This window comes from Lacerta agilis, chromosome 2 (genome assembly GCF_009819535.1).
Source record: "Lacerta agilis isolate rLacAgi1 chromosome 2, rLacAgi1.pri, whole genome shotgun sequence".
Taxonomy (NCBI): domain Eukaryota; kingdom Metazoa; phylum Chordata; class Lepidosauria; order Squamata; family Lacertidae; genus Lacerta; species Lacerta agilis.
In genome coordinates this window covers 69,917,395-69,939,348 of record NC_046313.1, presented here as the reverse complement: position 1 = coordinate 69,939,348, position 21,954 = coordinate 69,917,395, and the positions used below count along the sequence as shown (strand labels likewise).

Below are 21,954 nucleotides of genomic sequence, written 5' to 3'. Positions count from 1 at the left end.
CAAGTGATGATGAAAGATTTATTGGAAGTATTGAGCAGTGCAGACATAGAGCCGAGGTCAAATTCAAAGCCTACCAGACTTACGACTTTGTGAAAATTACCTGGCCTATCTGCACAGCAGATTTCACATAATAAAATGGAGTTAATAAGCGCTCTGTAAGGTATATAGTCGTATAAGGCAATGGAAGACCTCCTCAAAAGAAGCAACAATATTTATTACACTGTGATGACACACAAACAATAGTTTAATTATAATTTTCATATGCTGGTTCAATGTAAATCATTAAGCGCAGAGTACTATTTTCATGTTGATTTATCACCACATTAATGAATACTTTTTAAAGTCCTTTGTAGTTTAAATTTAGTGTCATATATGGATGTGAGAGATGGTTTAAAACTAAACTCATTATTCTACATGCGTTAGAGGGGATGCTCAGGGTTTTGCTCATGAAGATTTTTCCAAAAAAGTGTGTTAGTCTAAAAAACTTTTCAGCTAGACAGTAAAATAAAGCCGCAGAATCGAAAGTTACTTTTTACTGCACAGTCAAAAACAAAATGCTCAGTCAAGTCCTTGCAGCTCAGCATGGTCTGTTAGACTGTTGTGTTATGCAAAGATGAGACAGCAGTAATTAGTACTGTACTCCAGTGGCTCCAGTTTTAATCTTTTTTTTACAATCTAATTAAATTTCTCATTCCCAGAAATCATAGGCCTTCAACATTTATAAATTTCCTATTACCTGAGGTTCTTCATTCCCTTTATCAAGACTGATCTCAAAATGTCTTACTCCTGAAAGTATCATTCCTTTCTTAAATAGTAATTTGTAATTTAAATTTGCATATTTCCACTTGGACCCATAAACCAGTTAGACATTTGTTGCATTCTTGCCACTGGATTACTCATTTTGTCTGTAATTTTTAAAACCATTTATACAAAGATAAAACAGAGCCCAGCAAAAATACACATACATTCCACTAATCACGCACATGATTACTCTTATCAGTTTCAAAATAAAGTGCATATAACATCACTCCTATGAGGAGTTCAAAAAATAAAGTACTTCATGCCCACATCCTCATTTATGAGTTTACTGGGAAGAAATCAGTTTTCTGAACTAGAAAGGTAAACTAGGTAAACTAGAAAGGCTGAACTGGGTAAACAGGAAAATTGATAAATTTACAAAATGAATGCCAGTGAGCATACACAACTAAATGAGATGTTTCAAACATGAATTTTTCATAACAGATTTTCAGAACTTTTCATCTCCCATATATAACCTATTTGTAAGAAGGCAATCCTAATTCTCAGAATTCCAGGGATGAACAAAAAAGTTCGTCAGAAGTGCAGTGTGTGCATAAATAATGCACATACACTTCCACTATCCTGTCCTAGGAAATACAGAACCGGTAAGAACTCTCAGAACTGCAGAAGTATGCAGATTCAGATAGGGAGAAAACGTATTAAATAACACATGCAAAATACGCCACATCCTTGCTCAGGAAAGCAACAAGTGCAAAGAGGCTGCAATATGAAATAATAATCCTACCAAAACAAATACAAAACAAGAGTTAATTGGTTGTTTTACTAGAATCCTCAGACTTAAAAAGTAGTAAATAGCCTTATACAGTATTCAAGATTATACAGTCAGCCTCTCATGCAAATCAAGACACTCAACCTTCACCAAATTATTGACTGCTGAATAAATAATGAATCTTAATGTATTGTTTTACAAAATATTATATTCCAACCACACTCTCACAACACCACTGGAACACATCCGATTTCTAAAAACAATGAATTGTTTGTGAAATCAACGGAAGAGGAGGAGTAGAAGGAAAGGAGACTTCCATATCTTACCTGGGAAGTGCTGAGACTCATCCAAAAGGAGCATTTTGCTCAGTGTACACGGCTGACTGCAACACAACCTTCTTTAACAGTTGGTTCTGTAACTTCAGCAGAAGATAATATGGAAAACTATCAACTACTATGAGCTATTGTAGCCCCAGACCAAATGCCTGAAGTCAATGAAAATAATTTATCATCTCTGCTTGGAACACCATAATCACACAAAAAACTATAACGTGCCTTCTGCTAAAGTAGCAGAGAAAAGAGAGGAAACAGACTAAACAGCGTCATGGTATTCGGATTTTCTAATCAACGGCACTTAGCAATCTATCCTACAAACCTGTATTGAGCACATCCAGCGAATATAGATCCTGTAACTTGGCTGTGACTGAGAAGGGTCACTTACATAACCAATTAAATATGCCTAGGTTTTAGTCTATATAGCACTGGCACTTATTTTCTTTCCCAGCTCAGGTCCTCAAAGCCATGAGTACAAAAAAGCCAGCAAGTACTTGAGGGCCAATCACAGAAACTATTCTGTCCTATTGACTGAAACTAGCATATGTGCTAAATTAGAGGAGGTACCCAACACTACTCCTGAAAAACAGTACAGTCTGTAAAACAAAAAGAAACCATGTACGTTTTGGGAGGTCTCTTCTCTCTGGGGTGGCTGCTACAACAAAAGTTGCACGCCGCTTTCATCTGATATCATTTACTCAGCCCGCGATCCATTTGAACTAGTGGAACAGAGCAGGAATAAAACGAAATCCTTACATAACTATTCAAACTCAACTGGGGCCCCACACAAGGGGAATTCTAACAGGCAACAGGAAACAAAGAGCAAGAGCTCCAGAAATTAACACCGGGGCTAGGGGGTGGGGGATAAGTTGGCATATCAACATATTGGGAGCCATTAAAAAGAGAATCATTGCAAGTTTAATTTTATTAACAGCAACACAAGGTGTTGCTAACCCAACACAATTCCATATGTGTGAAACCAACCAATATGTGATCTCTGTACCCTAAATAGTGGCAGCAACGATCTATTGGCTTTAACTTTAAAAAAAAAATTTAAAGTGGAGTTGCTGATGCCAACAACAATCAAAGAACAATGGAGAGGTCTGAGGCTGATGGGAGTTGTAGTCCAAAACATATGGAAGGTACCAAGTAGGGGAAGGCTGTTTTATAAGATACACTCACACTACATAATGCTTCATTTCATAGTAGACTTATTCAAAGATATTCCTCTGTATTACAACTCACAACAAAATATTTATTTATTTTCCTTTTTTTAATCCTATCCCAGGTATTTTCCATCTGCTTTTAGTGACAGTACTGAGTACTGATCCAAGATCTCTTAATGAGTAGACAGCTGAAAGCTCTTTTTGCACCAGATTTTCCTGGCACATAAAGAGCCTTTTAAGCTATCTTTGTTGCTTTCCAAGCAAGGCTCTCTCTTCTCACGAATTCTGGAAAACTCAGGATGCTCGAGAAGGGGCTTGGCTCCAAGGGTTTGAGTATACACATTTTTGTGTATACACAGAACCCTTAAAACTGAACCCTGGCAAAAGACATGAACTTCCTGTATCCATCCGTCTGGAAGCAAATTTAAAAATCAGCACAAAAGAAAATGGATACAGAAAATGAAGACAAGATATGAAGTTGGCTCACACCAAAGAAATAAGCATGTCCACTGATTTCAGTAGGGTTTGGTTCCAGCCCATTAAAACACATACAATAGTACCATGTGATTTATCTCTGTTATACTCTTTTATTTCCCAAACTGCTTCAGGCGGCAACTATCTTAGATGTTTGAAGGCAGTATCCATAAGCAACCCAAGAATAATAAACTCAGGAGTATATAATAGGGGTTTGGGGGTGGGGAAGCTTTGTTGAGTCAGCAATGTGTTGAGTCAGCAATATTTACTGATTCCTTGCTTTAAGCTAGAGAGCACTTACTACAACTGATAACTATATAGACTATGTAGGGTTCTTGATGTCAAAATTCCACAATCAAATGTTTCGATTTAATAGTATAATACTGCTCAAAAGTTGTCTTAGAAGTATGATAAATGCGCATATGGTCCTTGATTTTATTTATTTAAAAAACTCCAATCCAAATTTATAAAATAAGGATACAATAGCTCTTATTAAATATTTTAATCAAAACCAGGATGTTATTTTCAGTCGCAGCCTCTCCTCCCAAGTTAAGCTAATAAGCACTTTCACTCAAAAGTGTGCATTTTCCAATAAAAAACATGGTGGCTACTCCTGCCATGTTTGTGAGGCACTTGTTTCAATTAAATGTGTCTGGGGTTTTAGTTTTACACTGCTGAATGAAAATAAATACTGTACAACTGCAATAATAATCACTATTAAAGATAGGTTTATAGAAACGAACAAATCACTGCAAGAATAAGAGAACAAGAAATAACAAATTAACTTTGAAAGGAAAAAGTTTTCTTCATAATGGTGTTTCTGATCAAAGAGTAACAGAAATTGGAAACTAACAGAAGATATAAGAGAGAGATTTTTCACATCCACAGAGCACAGTGTATTTCTTTGTTAATTTGAACTCGCAGGCTTCTACACTGTATGTATATTACATTTTTTATGTTCAAGAACAATTTACCAACAAGAAATGGAGGCAGTGACTACCTGCATACACAGGGGAGGAGGAAAGAGAAGGATGAGTGCTCTAGAATAGCAACATATGTACTTTAAATTCCATTATACGGGGCAAAAAAAAAGAGGAAAAGCAAGCAGCTGGTTACACCACCATAACAGAACAGCAAGGCTACAGAACCCGTCAGCAGATCTGAGGCAAAGAGAACTCTGGCATCATTGCCTCCAAGTAAACGCAAGTCATTTCTCCAGGTTATATAACATTGTCTAATGCTGCCAGAAGTTGTTCCGCTTTCTCAAACAAGTGATTTATGCAAAAAAAATCGTAAGGAGACAAGTGAGGAGAGGCAACACCACCATCAAGATTTTTATGACCTTTCTCCTCCTCAGCCCCAACCTGAAATAAATCCTTACAGATTTTTAAAAAGAAATATGATTGCAAGTGTTGACTGTCTGTGAAACCCTGAGGGGGCAGAGATGAAAGTTCTAGTCCTCCCTTCCCACACCAGCATTCAAGCCACACCCCAACTATGATAACTTAGGTAACAATAGGTAACAGTTTCACAGCACTAATTAAAATTCTAGAATTGGCAAAATAGGCTCCTAGCCACCTCCAACTTATATCATGCCCAATAAACTCGTTATCTACACTTCTGAGAAGGAAGGAAGCTTACAAACTCATCCATAGCAGATAGAATCAAAAAGAAACAAGCAGTTTTAAGTACAAAGCGTTCTCCGCAAAACACAGAGTAGGGTGTTTTTTTAAAAACAAAACAAAAATGTTGTCGCTTTGCTGGTACAGAACAACCAGTTCAAAAGAGCCATGAGCCTACAGCAGATTTTACCAATACCCTCACTGGTTCTTAATCCTCACAGAACTACTGTGCTTATGTACTTCTTGTTTCTGGTCCAATCACTTTCATTTCTACTAGTTTAACACAACTGTAGAGCTTAAATGCTAAAAATGATGTGGTTTGTTTTACAAAACCAAAATTATACCATAAAACACATACAAGCACCAAGGGTTGTTTTTGGTTTTGTTTTTAAGGTAAAAGACCCCTGGACAGTTAAGTCCAGTCAAAGGTGACTGTGGGGTGTGGCACTCATCTCGTTTTCAGGCCAAGGAAGCCGGTGTTTGTCCACAGACAGCTTTCTGGGTCATGTGGCTAGCATGACTAAACCACTACTGGCACATGGAGGACCGTGACAAGTACCAGAGCGCACAGAAATGCCATTTACCTTCCCGCCGCAGCGGTACCTATTTATCTACTTGCGTGTTTCAAAATTGCTAGGTTAGCGGAAGCCGGGTCAAAGCAACAGGAGCTCACCCCGTTGTGCGGATTCGAACCGCCGACCTTCCGATCAGCAAGCCCAAGAGGCTCAGTGGTTTAGACCACAGCGCCACATTCACATTAACCAAGCATTGTTGGCATCTATCTGTCTCGAGAGACGATGGAAGAATATGCCATTGGGGATAAAGTCAAACCATTGGAGAGTTACAACGCCTGCTGTGGCTGTAGAGACCAATATAGGAGATACATACTTTGTTGCATCTGGGGATTCCCACAAAGTGGGGTTAATGTTGTCGGCCTTCATGTCACATTTGCAGACATTTTTGTAAGTTGGTCTGCCAACAGGCCTGGTGCCTGAAGCTAGGTCCTGCCATCTTTCATTGTGTGGAACTGACCAAGACAGCTTAGACCAGGCAAAGGCAAACTCGGCCCTCCAGATGTTTAGAGACTACAAATCCCTTCATACCTGACCACTGGGTCCTGTTAGCTAGGGAAGATGGGAGTTGTAGTCCCAAAACATCTGGAGGGCCGAGTTTGCCTGTGCCTGGCTTAGACGTTGCTGAGACAGAAGTGTGAAAATGATGGGAATGTGGGCTTGGCAAAATGGCTCTGTCTGGGACTCTGTCCTGCCATGTGATGCCCAAAATCTTCCTGACACAGCACATATGGAAGACATTGAGAAATCGCTCCTGACAGCTGTAAGTTGCCCACAACTCCCTTCCATAAAGCAGCATGTTCAACACACAAGTCTGGTAGACCTTCATTTGGGCATTGGGCATTAGCATCACATTCTTCCATACCCTTTTGGAGAGGCGAGCCATTGCCATAGCTGCCTTGCCAACGCCATAGTTGCCTTGCCAATACTTCTGCTGGGATTCAGTCCTGTCCTAGGGTTCACCACATGTCTAAGAGCTCTTCAGCTCATCAGGGGAGACAAGCAGAGTCTGAATACAGGCAATTGCTGTGCCAAAGACCATTTCCCTCCACAAGTACAGTTATGCAAAGGTTATTCAGGGAGATGTACTTTGCACCGTGCTTCGCCCAGAAGGAAAGGATATGACAAAATCCTTACAAGGTGATCTACTTAAAAATCAGAGAGCTGAAGAAAATGAGCCACCCACCAGTCAGCAATACCCACTTTGTTGTATAACACATAGAACTGTAAAAGTGTATTAATGTTTAGGAATAATGTACTGCACAAACAGAACATGTTTTAAAATATTTAACAAAGCCTTATCAGTTTTATAAATCTTCCACGCTACAGAAAAATCTTACCTACTCCTCATCTAAAAATAAAAGCAATACAATTTACAATTTGTTTGACTGCAAAGTGACTAATTTCCTTCTTTTCTTTTTATCAGTTTCTAGTTAAGCACTTAAAACATACAAAGGAGCTTAAAAGGACATAATGCAAGGACTTAGAGCAGGATATAAGCCACCATGAAGACTGACTATCACAGAAGAAATCACCATCACATTCTCCAAAATGCAATTTCTGGTAATTTTTGGTGCACAGTTGAGAAATGAGGGATAATTCTCCAAGGTGAAAGGGATCACCATCAGATGAAATTATAAACTGTTGGTGGTCATAACTTTTATAAGAAGCGCAGAACAGAATTAATAACTCTACCACTTAAGTTAGCCCACTAATTAGAAAAAGAACACATCATATTGACTACATACAAGACCAGGGGAAAACTATTTACTTGAAGTAGGAGAAGTTGATTTAGTGGGGACAGCTCATTAATCAAGGGCCTCATTAACAGAGAATAGAATGCACCCCAGATCTAAAACATAAGGGAACTGGGGGGGAAATGTATCAGAGTTACAGTTACTTCACTGCAATGAAGTATATTTCAAACAGTAAAAATCCAGACAGAAAAGTTGTTGAGGTATGGCAACCCTACATGAAGATGGCATAAAACTGTACATGAAAACATGTGTTTGTAGTTTCAGCATCCTTCTGGGTTCATCGTTGGCCCTTTATGCTCAGGCTGTGATCAGAAGCCCCTCTGCTCAGCTGGAAGTGGTTCACCAGAATGTGGTGGCCAAGCTGTTAACCTCTGATCTTTAAAGTACTTTGGGCTGTATTCAACTAACATTTGCTCAAAACAGAGCAGTTGAAATTAATTATCATAACTTAGGTCCATTAATTTCAGTGGGTCTACTCTCAGTAAAAGTTAGCTGAATACAACCCTATATGGTTCCGGACCAGGGCATCTGAAGGACAACTTTCTCCCATTTGAACCTGACCACGTATTAAGATAATCTACAGAGGATCTCTTCTCAGTTCCAAATTCCATGTTTTAAGGAAACAAGAGAGATGGGTCTGCAGTTAGTCCAAAACAGAAGAGGGGAAAAAAGACCAAGCAATGAGCTCCAATTTAGTGCTACTTCTGGAAGGAATGATGAGAGAGGGGCTTTTCTAATAATAGAGGATACTGATTCCTAGAGTTGAATTTGTTGCAAGCAGATGCAACTGCAGGAGTTCAGTTAGCTGCTGTGGTGAGATTGGAAAATTTTTAGAAAAATGAGATAGGAGAGAAGCACAGACAAGAGAAACTGCTGCTGGCCTAAACTCTATTTTGAAGTGAGTGCTCTTGCCTTTCCAGATGTGCAACTACTCCTTCCCTCTCCCTCAATACACACACCATGAACAGAAACCCTTTAAAAAGCAAGCACAAAGCAGCAGAGAAGCCAGAAGAGGCATCTGAATGCACCTTGAGCAACAGGAAAAAATGGAGGACTTGCCTTCCTCTTTTTCTCTAGTTTTGAGTCAGGACTGTGCATTTGACATGATTCTGCAGGAGTGCAGAAAAAAACCCACAGAATGTAGTATAGGGTGCAACACTTTAAGACTAAATTAAGCCAAACTAATAACATAAATAACTGAATCATGTGGAATCACAGAATTGTAGAGTTGGAAAGGACCCTAAGCGTCATCTAGTCCAACCTCCTTCAATGGAGTTATGGATTATCCATAACTGCTAGTCACAGTATTAAACTGAACCAGAATGCAGGATACTGAAGACAAAAAAAAGCTATCACTTTCCTTTTCCAATTGTGAGGTTTTGCTAAGGCAGGTGGTGGTCCAGTACTGGAAACAATGAATACAGATCAAAATGGGCCTTTGATCCAAGATTCTTCCTGTGCTCTTATGTCCTAACAACTATGGCCCAGTTCACATGTAATCTTAAACTACAACACTAACTTGCGACACAGAGGAGGACACAAGGTAGGAATTATATGCTAAACTTAGCTTGTATGGGGTTGTAGTTTCTTTGGACAGAGACAAACCATGAGCCCTCATTAGCCTGAGCTTGCATGTATGTAACAAGCCAGGCTCTGGGTTTCTTCCTGGCTTGTATCTTCCCCTGTATGGCATAGTCAGGAGCGGCGAAGAGCAAAATGCAAGTTAAATCAAATAAACAAAGGCTTAACTGTATTCAAACTAGCTCCACATGTGGATAACCCCTGCTGAAATATCAGGAACCTGGATAAAGTTTCCAGCAGTTTTGGGTGGGGCATCACTGCTCTGCATAGCTGCTGCAATTTCCCTTAATTACCAACACAGAGTTGATTATGCACAACAGTCAAGATTGTAAAACTATGCAAATAAGAGGAAATAATGCACATATTGAGTAGATCTGTAGAATTTAGGCTACAAGAGACAGCTTTCCTTGGCACAGAATGTTAATAAATGTAGCAAAGTACACACAGCCATAGTTTTAGCCTCGTGCCCTTTCATTCAAATCTGAGGTCCAGAGGAGAAGCCAAATATCTCACAAAAGGTGTAACTGATGCCCTCACAACAGACATGCCTGAGACACGTAGTAACAATACACACAACATTCTTCTCAAAATGGATTGCTAGAAAGGGGGCTTCCCCAGCAGCTGCAGAGCTAAAGAGCTCTGCCCTGCTTACCCAGATTTGGATACAGTTTTAGCTACAGCAATGCAAGTTGCCAATTCAGGACTGGGCTGTCACATTATATAACCTACTGACTTAAATGTTCAAAAACTGGTACAAATGTTCAAAGACCTGTACTCGCATAAATTCCACAGTGAACAAATCTGCCTCTTATATAAAACCTAATGATTTATTCACCCGATTTAACAGTTCCGGGAAGCACATACAAAAAAGCATTCATTAACTCCCTTGCGCACTACTCACCATTCTCATCAAGTAAATCCTCTTCATCATCCCCATCATTGTCCTCCTCCATTGCTTCATCCTCCTCTTCCTCCTCCTCCTCTTCCATATCCTCCTGCTCCAAGTCCGGGTCCACGTCCGGATCACTCCCTGAGATTGACTCGTCCGACATGATTCCCAATAGCACTCCTTGTGCATTACCTGCTCATGATCTGTGTTAAGGCAGCCCTACAAAAAGAGCAAGGGGGAAAAAACATGAGGAAATTAAAACCAAGCACAATAGATTGCATAGTATGATATAGCTTAACCCCAGTTCGTTGTAAGCTTTCCAGACTCTACGGTCGCTAACTGGACTTTCTGTGAGCAGTGATAGCCATTAACATCAGAGGAAGAAGATATTAAAGGAGAATAAGGAGTACAATGTCTTCATCCAAACTGTATGTTACAGGTTACAGCTGAGAATGTTAATAGTATAACCTGGAGAAATGACTTGCATTTACTTGGAGGCAATGATGCCAAAGTTCTCTTTGCCTCAGAACTGCTGGTGGTGGTGTAACCAGCTGCTTGCTTTTCCATTTTTTTGCCCCGCATAATGCAATTTAGAGTACAAACATGTTGCTATTCTAGAGCACTCATCCTTCTCTCTCTTCCTGCCCTGTGTATGCAGGTAGTCACCCCTTCCATTTTTGGTTGGTAATTGTTCTTGAACATAAAAAAATGTAACATATATACAGTGTAGAAGTCTGAGTTCAAATTGACAAAGAAATACACTGTGTGGATGTGAAAAATATCTCTTTTGTATCTTCTGTTTGTTTCCAATTTCTGTTACCCTTTGATTAGAAACACTGAAGAGCCCCCTCCCTTCTTCTTCTTGATTTCTCATTGGCATTTCATATCACTGTATCCTCCTGGATTGGCTCTGGGGATGGGGGGACCCTGTATTACAGTGGTTCCTCTCCTAGCTTCGGACTGGAACTGGGAGAGTAGTATTTTTGGGATGCCATAGGACACTATATTCTGTCCGGTGCTATTCAATATCTACATGAAGCCATTGGGAGCGGTCATTAGGAGTATTGGGGGTGAAGTGCCACCCATACGCTGATGATCCACAACTCTTATTTCTCCATAAAATACAGAAGTTTAAAATACTAAAAGAGATTAAAATTACCTCAATTTTATTTTAATATATAAACCATTACAATTTTGTATATTTGGGGTAAAATAAGAAGCAGAAGAAAGTTCACATATTCTGAATATATCAAATCTGGTCCCACAAACATGTCCTGGTTGCTTGTCACTTCTCTATCCACAAGATCTCCTATTCTAATCAGAGTAAGTAGAGAATGGAGGCACAAAGAGTAAGAAAAAGCAGGGAGAAAAACACAGGAGACAAAGAAGCCAGTTACAAAAAAAACTCTTTAAAAGATGCAGTGCTAAATTCTGATGTTTATGGTTCACAAAAACTGCTTATTGGGTTTTTTTAATTGCCTTCCAAAAATCTGCCTTCCAAGTGGAGAAGATGAGAGAGTGTGTCTATTTTTTTGAACATAAATAACCAGGTTGAGTCCAGATCTTCAACTGTACATAAAGATGTCATCTCTTACAAAATCCACACAGCTGAGTCAACCAACCCACCTGGATTTAAACATATTTTCAAAAAGTACAAACAGCCCTCTTCAGTTTAGAGGTGACATACTATCTGGCTACAGCAAAACACATGCTGCTTCCAAACCAGGGTAGCAAGGACAAACTGACAACAAACCATCATTTATTAACAAACTCCTAATAAATGTCTCATGGTTTTCAGCCTATTTAGCATAAAGCACAATAGCTGAAAATAAGGATTTCAACAGACAAATGTAATGCTATTGCATGGTTTTCAGATAAAATCTTTAATTGCAAACTAGATTAGACTTTTACACTGACAAGTTTCAAACCAGTAATATGTAAGTAAACACTTGTAAGGTTATCAGCTACAACCTGAAGAACTTTGGCAAAAGAAATACATTCTAAAAACTAACTAAATCCCATGATTTTAAGGGAATGTACATTAGCTACATTAATGCAATGCTCACTGGACTAGTTCACAGTTAGCTTATTAATATGCTCTAACAACCAACTCCTTGACTACAAGGCTAAATAAAAAGTTAAGTAACCCTTAAGTAACTTCTTTGAGGGTTTCGTCAGTTTCGTCATGTAATCAGCCCATCATGTCTGCACCCTCATCCCAGTTCCTAGTAGCTAGCCTATTTCAGTTGCATAAGCAGTGCTTCTCTGGAGGGCTTCCAGCTAGCCTGGCAAACTTCAAATATACAACATTAAAACTGCACCACAGGCAGTAAGAATTACAGGACATTAGCCTGCCCTCATTTCTCACACAAGATTGACCCAGTTCAGAACCATCTACCAAGGAGAATTACATAATATGTCAGCTAACACCCACATCTCAGTTTTATGACTAGACTATTCCATCCTACCCCTACCCTACCACATCAGCATTTAACTGCTGTAGGTAGTGCTCTTTTCAAATTGATGAACAAATTACCTTCAAATGAATAGTCATAATTACTCTAGACTTCCCAATTGTCTCTTACTAAAATCATCCTGTCATCTACCTAGTATAGCAGGGACACACACAGCAAGCTGGCATTTTTCAGAAGGAAATGGAAGAGGGTTTTTACGGGTTTATACACACACACACAAAAATAAGTAGCACCCTCAGAATTTAATGACAATGTGTGATGTGGAATAACATCTAAAAATTATAAAGTTATAAGAAAAAGAACCAGGTACAAGGTGGAGAACTGGGTAAACAAATTCTACTTTCTTCCATAGGAAAAGGAGATAATATCTTATTTGTTATTGCTGGAAGGCAAAGCAGGTCTAGTATTTAAACATCAGTTTCATGCCTATGATGGCATCTATCAGCATACTATTATGTATCATTCTGGGGTGGTTTTAGTTTATCAATTGAAAAAATGTAACTAAAGAAGAGTACTGCGAACAGGGCTTACTTCTGTATCAATATGGATGTGAACTTCTTTAGGCTTGGCCAGCCTCATTTTATGCAACAGTTCTGCCTCCGACTAGCAAAATACTGATTGGCACGTGAAGCATTTTGCTCTTCTACCTCACTATCAACACTAGGATGCAATCCAACGCCAAGTTAAGCACACCTATTCTTAAATTACCATATATACTTGAGTATAAGCCTAGTTTTTCAGCACATTTTTTGTGCTGAAAAAGCTGCCCTCGGCTTATACTCCAGTGAGGCGGGTGGTGGGGGTGGCGAGAAAGAAGCCCTTTCTCTCCGCTCGTGCCGCCACCCGCTCTCCCCCAGTCAACCATTCCTTAAGAGTGTACAAGAACGGCGGTTCTTTACTCTCCCCAGGCAGCTTGTTCCATTCCTGAAACTGCTCGCATAAATGCAAACTTGGCAAAGGAAGAAGAGGAAGGAGCAGCCCAAAGGGTTGCTTTCGGGCTGCTCGTTCCTCCTCCTCCTCCACAGCGGCAAAGGTGAACCGGCTTATACTCGAGTCAATAAGCTTTCCCAGGTTTTGTAGGAAAATTAGGTGCCTCGGTTTATATTCGGGTCGGCTTATACTCGGGTATACACGGTAAATAGGCTTAGCTATGTCCAACTCTGCATAGGTTGCAGGAGCCCCTTAAGATAATCAAACTACTAATTTTGCAACCATTAGAATTTAATGTCTCAGTGCTTTCTTTGGAAACAACTTCAAGCAACACAAAACAGTAGCACTAAGTATCCAAAGAAGAAAAGTAAACTAAATACCGGTAGTCAACAATGGCCTGCCACAATGTTGAACAAGTGACTTAGAAGGAGCAGACAGCAAATTCATTTTTATCAGTCAATGATGAAGAAAGGGGAATAACCATAAATACTGCATAAGGAAATATTATAATACAAAATTGTTTTGAAAGAATAACTTAATACACTGGGCTGCTACTGAACAAAAAAAATATTACTGCAAAGCAAAATATGCAAATAGATACAAAATGTGGGCAAAGTGGTAATGTTCTAGCACAATGAAGGATCTATTTCGGGGTAGTCAACCTTTTTATACCTAATGGCCAATAATGCATCTTTCTTGATGATAAAATTTCCTTACCACCCACCAATGCTTGATGGAATGAGGATTCAGCTTGTGCCACAGAACCCCCTACCGCCCACCTAGAATCCAGAAATGCCCACTAGTGGGCGGTAGGGACCAGGTTGACAACCCCTGATCTAGATGTTACAAAAGGTAGTCCACTGGCTTTGCATTTACAGACACATCCAATACAAAACACTGGAGATAACAGTGCCATTCTGCACAGCATTAATTAGGTCTTTGTTGGAACATCAACTCTACATTGGTTGCTATATTAAGGATTAAATAATAATAACTAGGGCTCTTTTAAATGTTTGTGGGATCTGTTGTGAACTGCCCTGAGATTTTCAGCTGAAGGGTAGTTTACTCTTAAATACTGTTTTTTATTTATTTATTTATTAAATAAATAAATAAATAAATAAATATCACCATCAAAAAAGGACAACATTGCACTAAAGTCTGTGGAGGATCTGGAAGGTAACAGAGAAGGATAAAGAACTGGTATGGTTATCCTAAGATAAATGTTATAAGGTGGTGAACGTGATAATAGTTTTGTGTATGTCTAAATTCTACCAAAAAGAGACCAACTAGGGAAGGGAGTGTGTAGGCTAAGAAATACAATATTTCCTAGGAATAAGACTTTGGAAAAGAAAAGAAAAGACAGAAAGCTCAATACCTTTGCCCCCCAAAAAGCTCAATACATTTTGTGTCCAGACAGAACAGATTGGATAACAAATAAAATGTTGTTTGACTGATAAAATTCCTAATAAAACAATCACACCCTTTTCACTTCTACATTTTGAAATAGGTAGACATAAGAATAATATAAATAAATAAATAAATAAATAAATAAATAAATTTTTGCCCTGCCCATCTGGCTGGGTTTCCCATACTCCCAATAAATAATTTGAGCCTCTATACATTATTTAGGTTATAAAGCATTACAAGAAACAAAAGTCCTTGCTCAAACTTTGGCAGTAAGTAACATTTTAAAATGCTACCAGCCTTCATGCAAGTCAATAGAGCAAGACACTTCTGCATGCAACTGATTGCAGGTTTGGCCTGGGAGCAATTTAAGTAGATTGGCTTTTGCTGCAAAAGATCGGAGTATTCTCTCATTAAGAATCATTGCATGTGCTTCGTTCAACTATGCCTAACATAGCAAGGGATGGGGTTAAATCCTATATGGTTAGCATATATTTTCTTCAGATGCTACTAAGATTGGTAGTCAAGGTGTATTTTACACTTACATCCATTTCCTCATCAGACATGTAATTTGAGTTAAAATTGGTGTGCACAGGATTGCAGTCTAAAACCTTCACTAATCTCCTTTTATCATCATCTGCAACTTTCTAAAAATGAATTGCCTAATGATTCTCTTTTCTCCAAACATTTCAGAAGAAAAACTTGAAATATCTCTTTTCATTAAGACGAGCTTCAAAGGCCACCAGACAGTGGTTTTCTACAAAGGGTTTATTAAATATGTTCATCTGTGCAGAAAGAAGAAGTATGGCTTAAGGTATTATTCTATAAATCAGTAGCTACTGGAATACTTCATTGAGACTAAAAAAAGTGACTCTTGATCAGACCTCCCTTAATGAAACAATGCTCATGGTGAAGGCTTTGTTGTAAACATCTCCTTACTGAGGAAATGCATTATTTTAAGATGGGGAATGGCAACCTTTGTCTATCAAGTGCTGCGTTCCATTAGGAATAATCCACTGGCGGCCTCTGCATTGCTGCTGGTGGGCAGGGCTGAACCAGGAAGTGGGTGGCATCACCTCCTTTCCCCGCTGTTGATTCCCTTTCTCCTTATTGCTCTCTTGCCCTCATATTGAAAGCTAAACCAATAACAAAGCAGGCAGGCTTAAGTAACACTCGAGTAGTTTTGAACCTTAGGTACAAATTTAGTACATAGTATATTTTTTTGTTCCTCCAAATCAGGTATTAATGGAAGCCTAAGGTAACTTTAAGGAGCATAATCGAAAGACACCGTAAAACATTGTGTTGAGTAGATTAGTGTAGTATTCATTAAAATACTCTTGATAAATGAAACAAAAGGTACAAAAGAATGTGCACTACCATATCAGGAAAGAAATGAAAAATGCTTTTTAGATGTACAAGTCCTGCATGATGTGGAACTTTCAGACTAAACCTCAAGAGAAAACCTTATACAGACAAATATTTAGTCCAGAACACACACTTTGGCTTTGCCCTACCCCTTCTGCCTTCCTGTCAACACATCTAACAACAATACTCTTTTATAGTAGCCTATGAAGCACAGAACATTTTGAATGGCACATTCAGGAACAGGATTTAATCTGATTCTCATAAATATACCAGCAGGCTAATAAACCTGTCAAGAGATGTATCTGGAATGCTTCCCTTATTTTAGAGACAAAATTAGTGTTTTAAATGAACCAACATTCTATATTTTTAAGAAGGCTCTAAACCAGCAGTTACCTTAGATCTGGGTCACACTCGGTTATATGCTCCTGAATCATGGTAAACTGTAATTCACCCAATAGTGCTATAAGAGCAGATGTAGTCCTCTCATCACAATCAGGAACTTTGCTGTCCAAATTATTCCCATCCCCCTCCATATCCAGCACAAACACATTGCCCTTGCCTTTAAAGCTATCCACTGCATTCCCTAACCTTATCTTCTTGATTCAGGTAGGTAGTTGTGTTGGTCTGACGCAGCTGAAATATATATATATATAATAAAATAAAATAATTGTCCAGTAGCACCCTAGAGACCAACTATGTTTGTTCTTGGTATAAGCTTTCATGTTCGACTTATCTTCTTGTTTTCAGTATTTCCTGGTATATTCCAGCCTATGACTTTTGTTCCTTAAACTCTTAATACCCCTGAGCTGTCCTTTGGTCTCTTAAGAACTCCAACATCCTTCCTTGCAAGGTTCTACCCCTGAAACTAACTCCAAAGAGAAGTACACAATGCATCTATTGTATTGGGAGGCTGTTTGGTTGAGGAATTGTCTGGTTTTGGAGTTGGAATGATCATTCCACAGCTCAAGTGCCACTACCAAAAATGTCCTCTTCTTGGTAGCCACCCCACCTCACTTCATTTGGCAGGAGAAACCCAGAGTAGGGCTTCTGAAGAGGATCCTATGGTCCAAGTAGATCAGAGGTTGGGGAATCTGAGGCTGGATGCCCATCTGTCATGGATGCTTTAGTTGAGATTCCTGCATTACAGAGGGCTGGACTAGATGACCACCGGGGGCTTTCCAACTCTACTATTTTATGAACCTCTAATCCATTGTCTCTACTTGGCCCATGAGGCCATTTTCCCCAAACCATGCCCACCTGCCATCATATGTGACTTCAAATGTGGGGCAGGTAGAGACAGGGTTGGATCAGCTGTAAAACCAAGTTCCCCATGGGGAACTCAATCATGCAGTCAATCACTGGAGAAGACACATTTTAAGTCACCAACCAACAGCTGATGAACAGTGACTTCAACCCTACTGAATTGGCTGTGCGCCCAAGTTCCTCTATTGCACAACTGATCCCTGAGGAAAACAGCTTTGCCAACCATATGCTTGGTGCAAAGCCCCTGCAGTGCAGTTCTCAAATGCCCAACAACAAGCTGGCTGTAAGTCACTTGGGAAGCACTAATGTTAGGGGATTGATGTGTGGGGTGGTTCACCTGTCAAAGTTGGACCATGGGGGGCAGGACAGACAGTGATCTGGCTCATTAGGCCAAAAAGGTTCCCCACATTGGCAGTAGATATATGATAGGCATATTAAAGATACTGGGAATTGATCAGGTTACAATCATTTCCTCCGTTGTCACAATGTGGTCAATTCTAGACTAAACAGAGCATTATTTTTAAAGCTTTTTTATTATTTTAGATTCTAAAGAAAATAAAAAAGTTATATAAGATGGTACATAGCAAGGAGATAATTAACATGCCTACTTGTCCAGCAACAGCGGTGTTAGTCTATGGAAGACAAATGAATGGATAATTTATTCCACTGATAAAGAGGAAAACTCCTTTCAGCAGCCTCCTGACTCAGAATGATACTGGAAACTGGATGAGGTTTACTTTGAGCTAGGAATCTAGGATTTTTATATATGACCTGTTTTCAGTGCTATGGCACAGAATTGAAGTATGATAAGTAACAATAAAGGGAGGGAATCTGAGCAAGTGTAGGCTGCTTTTGTTGCACTGAGAGTCCCTAACAGCCTTTCAGGCATCTAGGTTTACAAAGAAGCAAGTCCATTTTTCCAGAGACATAAGCGCTAGTTGACAGTAGTGCATAAATTCAAATTCTGATCAGATAAAGAAACTAAACACAAATTAGACACATAATTTCATCCCATTGCTTTATTATTACACTTTGAAAAAGGCGGTATTGATATGAAGTGATGCTCTGTCAACAAGGAGCGTGTGCAATGTTCATTTGCCTATAAACAATAAAGAAACGTTTGCCAAAGTTAAATGGTTGATTGACTTAAGCTACTAGTTTTTCCTTTAGCACAAATTTAGAGGTTGTTAACTTTTCACTGGCCCTGTTCTAAGTCTTTTAACAGCATCCTAATATTAATGACAATGTGTGACCATAAAGAAAAGTGTGACATCAGTGGGTGACACCCAACATCACATGAGTGATGTTGCATGATGTGATTCTGGAGCCCACCAATATTTGAAGCATATTTGGGAGTGCACATGGGAGAGGGAGAATTGGTTCTAACAATGGTGTCCATTCTTCTAGCAAGTATAAACTTGCATTGCACCCAGTATGTCACTCCTAGACCATATCAACACATGAACCTACAAGGTAAGGTAGACATGTAGAACACCTGCAGACTGCAACATGTACACCATGAAGAATCCTCCTAACTCCCCCAAACTTGGTTCATCTCATTAGCCCACATGGAGAAAAATCAATTTTAGATAACCTGCCACTACTCATTTGCAAGTACTTGGAAAAGGAAACCTGAGACGTGAGAGGTTCAGCATCATTTAGGGAGATGACAACATCTGGAAAAGTATTTCAAAATTCCTGGGAATCACCAATAGGTTTTAGGCCACAAACTTGAAGAGAGCTGGGGGGATAAAAAATCCCTTTTGGTTCTCTTTCATAAATATCTCTCTCACACAGAAACAAACATATAAAAGCAGCATGCTGTTATTTTACCAGCCTCTGTGATTAACTAATTAGGGAATTAAGAGACAATCAATTGCTTCTGCAGCTCAAGAGCTTTGCAGAAAACAATACCTCAATCTTGTTTCTGCAAAATGTAATATATACACCAAGCTTATATCGGGGTATTCTCTTTACATTTCTAACTTTGGCTTCTCCACTTCTCAGTTCTATCTCTTGAACAACTCAATGTCATCTGGCGATTTTTCCTCATTTGTTTCCAGTACCTTCTCTGGCTTACCTACTTACTTATTTTCATGACTTCTAAGATAATCAAGATGTGATGTCCTAACATCCTGACATACATCTCTTACCATTTCTTTAACTAATACTACAGCATTAAAGATGGAGATGCTGCTCCTCCCATCCAAGCCTATGCTTATCTCTGACAAAGACAATTACTACAAGCACACATAGCACAAGCATCTAATCAAATTAAACTCATCTCTTTCATTCTCCAATCACATTCAGGCTACTGCCAGGTTCTCACACTTCATCAACACCATCATCTCAAAGATGTACCTTTCCATCTAATGCTAGAAAAATGAACCCTAATTAAACAATCTAAACAACTCTGTCTTAAGTTGTAAATAGAAAAGTTATTCAGTCAAATCATTAGGACAGTAATTCCTCTCTACACAAATTATTCAGTCTCCTAATCATTACCCTTACCAAGTTCAACTTTCTCAGAGTTGTCCCTTCACAGAAGCTTGTGTATCCCCTGTGCAGGTGAGATGCAAAAAAAAAAAAAGTATTTCAACTGAGACAAAGATATGGATACACAAGTTAATTGTGTTTTTTCTCTCTTCCACACTATCAACCAAAAGCAACTGTCTCTACAGAAATTCATCTTTTGTCAGACTCCTTTGCTACTTCCCCCAAAATACACTCAATTTTTAAAGGCCTGTCCCCTCCCTGCCCTTTCTGTGTAGGTTGCGACCCCTAGAGGCAGAAAGCATGCTTCTGTACAACACCTACTTTACAGTACATGCTTAGTGGTAGTAACAGTTACAGCTTTAGGATATTTTCTTTTCAAAGAACAATGACACAAATGTGATAAGTAAGCAATATAGCACAAAATAAAATTAAAGCAAGTCAGTACTAGCCACATTTAGATCAAGTGGGAGTGAAAGAAGTCAGAAAATCTAAAACAGGGCAGAGATCAAAAGACAGGCGGCCAGGTGCCATCCCACTTTGAAGTTTTCAAAGTTTTACCACATTCCAACCTCTCCTTGCTAGTCACCACAACAGGTAAAAAAAGAAAAAGAAAAACAGAGGATCTGATTCAAAGTTAATGTTGTAGCTAAGTCCCTCTCTCTCTCTCAAAAAAAAAAAGCATTTCTAATACCAATTTTTCACACTGTATAACATTATGCAAACGTTTTAGTACTTTCTTTTAAAATTCCAAGCTTTTCTGTAAAAGTTTGCCCTATTTTTATTTTTTAACTAACCCCCCACACTCACAGTTAAGAACACTGCATTCCCGGAGTAATATGCATGATTTCCCACTTTTTTCTCCCGTTGTCACAACACCTAGCGCCACTTCCCTGAGCATCCCTTAGAAGTCTCGATACCTCGCTGCTTTCATCTCCAGAGAGCCGGAGAGCCCCACCTCATTGTTCGGTGAAAACACTCTTCACGTGTACTAACTCCGGTGCTTTTGTCCACATGCACGCGCACACCCCTTTGGTGCTAATCTCGGTCCCCGGATCCCCCCTTCCCTCCCCCACCCCATGCCGACCTCCCCGCCCCCGAGCCTCGGCTAAGCCAGCGCGGTCGCTGCCTCCGCTAAGCCAGGGCGCCGCCGCCTGGCCTGCTTCCCTTCCCCCTTCCCGAGCCTGGCTCTGCCGAGGAGAGCGGGGAGGGGCTTTGCCTCCCACCCCTGGGCCCATCCGCTCCCCCGGCGCCTCCATTTGTGTGCGGTCCCTCCCTCCATGCAGGCATCCCTGTCCGCGACTCCAGCAGGCGGCCGGCTCTCACCTCCTGGTGGGGCTGCGGGCCAGGCCGCGGAGGGAGCGGGGGCTGAGGCGCTCGGCGCGCTCTCGGTGGCGCGCCGGCCCCCGTTTACCCGCGTCGCTGTCGCCGCCTCCGCCTCCTTCTCCTCGCTCCTCTCTGCCTCCGCTTGGGGTCCGCAACAGTAAAGCGTCCCCTCAGCTGGAGCCACCCAGAGGATCCCTCGGGCAGCAACAGGCGCTCCCGCAGCAAAGGTTCCGCGAGGTGCATAAAGGTTCCCACATCCCTCGCAGCGGAGAGGGCGGGAGGGCGGCAGGAGCTGAGCGGGGAGCGGAAGGGAAGACGAAATAAAACCGGGGAGGGGGGCGAGCAACAGAAACGCGTCCGTTACCAATCCCCCAAGGGCGACGAGGACACGTCGAAGAGCTGTCGCCGGCAGTGCTCGTGTTTGCAAACCGGAGGCAGCCCTAGTAGGCCTGGAGAGAAGCGCAAGATGTTCAGCGCCGTCTATACCACCGTGTCTAAACCAAGACGTGAAACCTCACTCGGTTGTCCCAGGGCCAGTCTCGCTGACTTGACGGCAGCTTTTTTGGCCAGGAAAAGGACAGGTGGTGGAGCCATGTTAGCCCATCAGAAGAAGAATCCAAAAATCAACGGTGGGGTAGCCACTTTGGAAACGTACGACATAGAAAAGTTGGCTATGAATAGGTGAACAGAAATAAAACACACACTATAGGCCAACCAACATGTCAAAAAATGGAGAGTAACGTTTTCAGCAAAAATCGAAAAGAAAGGAAATCTGCTG

The 21,954-nt window shown here is 40.3% G+C and overlaps 1 protein-coding gene across 3 annotated transcripts in view; it reads right to left on the bottom strand.

Moving 5' to 3' along the window:
* RAD54L2 (RAD54 like 2) overlaps positions 1-21,339 on the bottom strand; it is a 57,271-nt gene extending 35,932 nt beyond the window's left edge. For 2 of the 3 annotated variants that reach the window (XM_033140637.1, XM_033140639.1), the window contains exons 1-2: positions 21,177-21,339; positions 9,934-10,140 (exon numbers count right to left, since the gene is read on the bottom strand). In XM_033140637.1, coding sequence (XP_032996528.1) covers positions 9,934-10,084 — 151 coding nt within the window. In that variant the 5' untranslated portion in view covers positions 10,085-10,140; positions 21,177-21,339. Of the gene's footprint in view, positions 1-9,933; positions 10,141-20,808; positions 20,827-21,176 lie in introns of those variants that run through there. The other variant, XM_033140638.1, reaches the window with a different exon arrangement.
* Between the last annotated feature and the right edge of the window lie 615 nt (positions 21,340-21,954).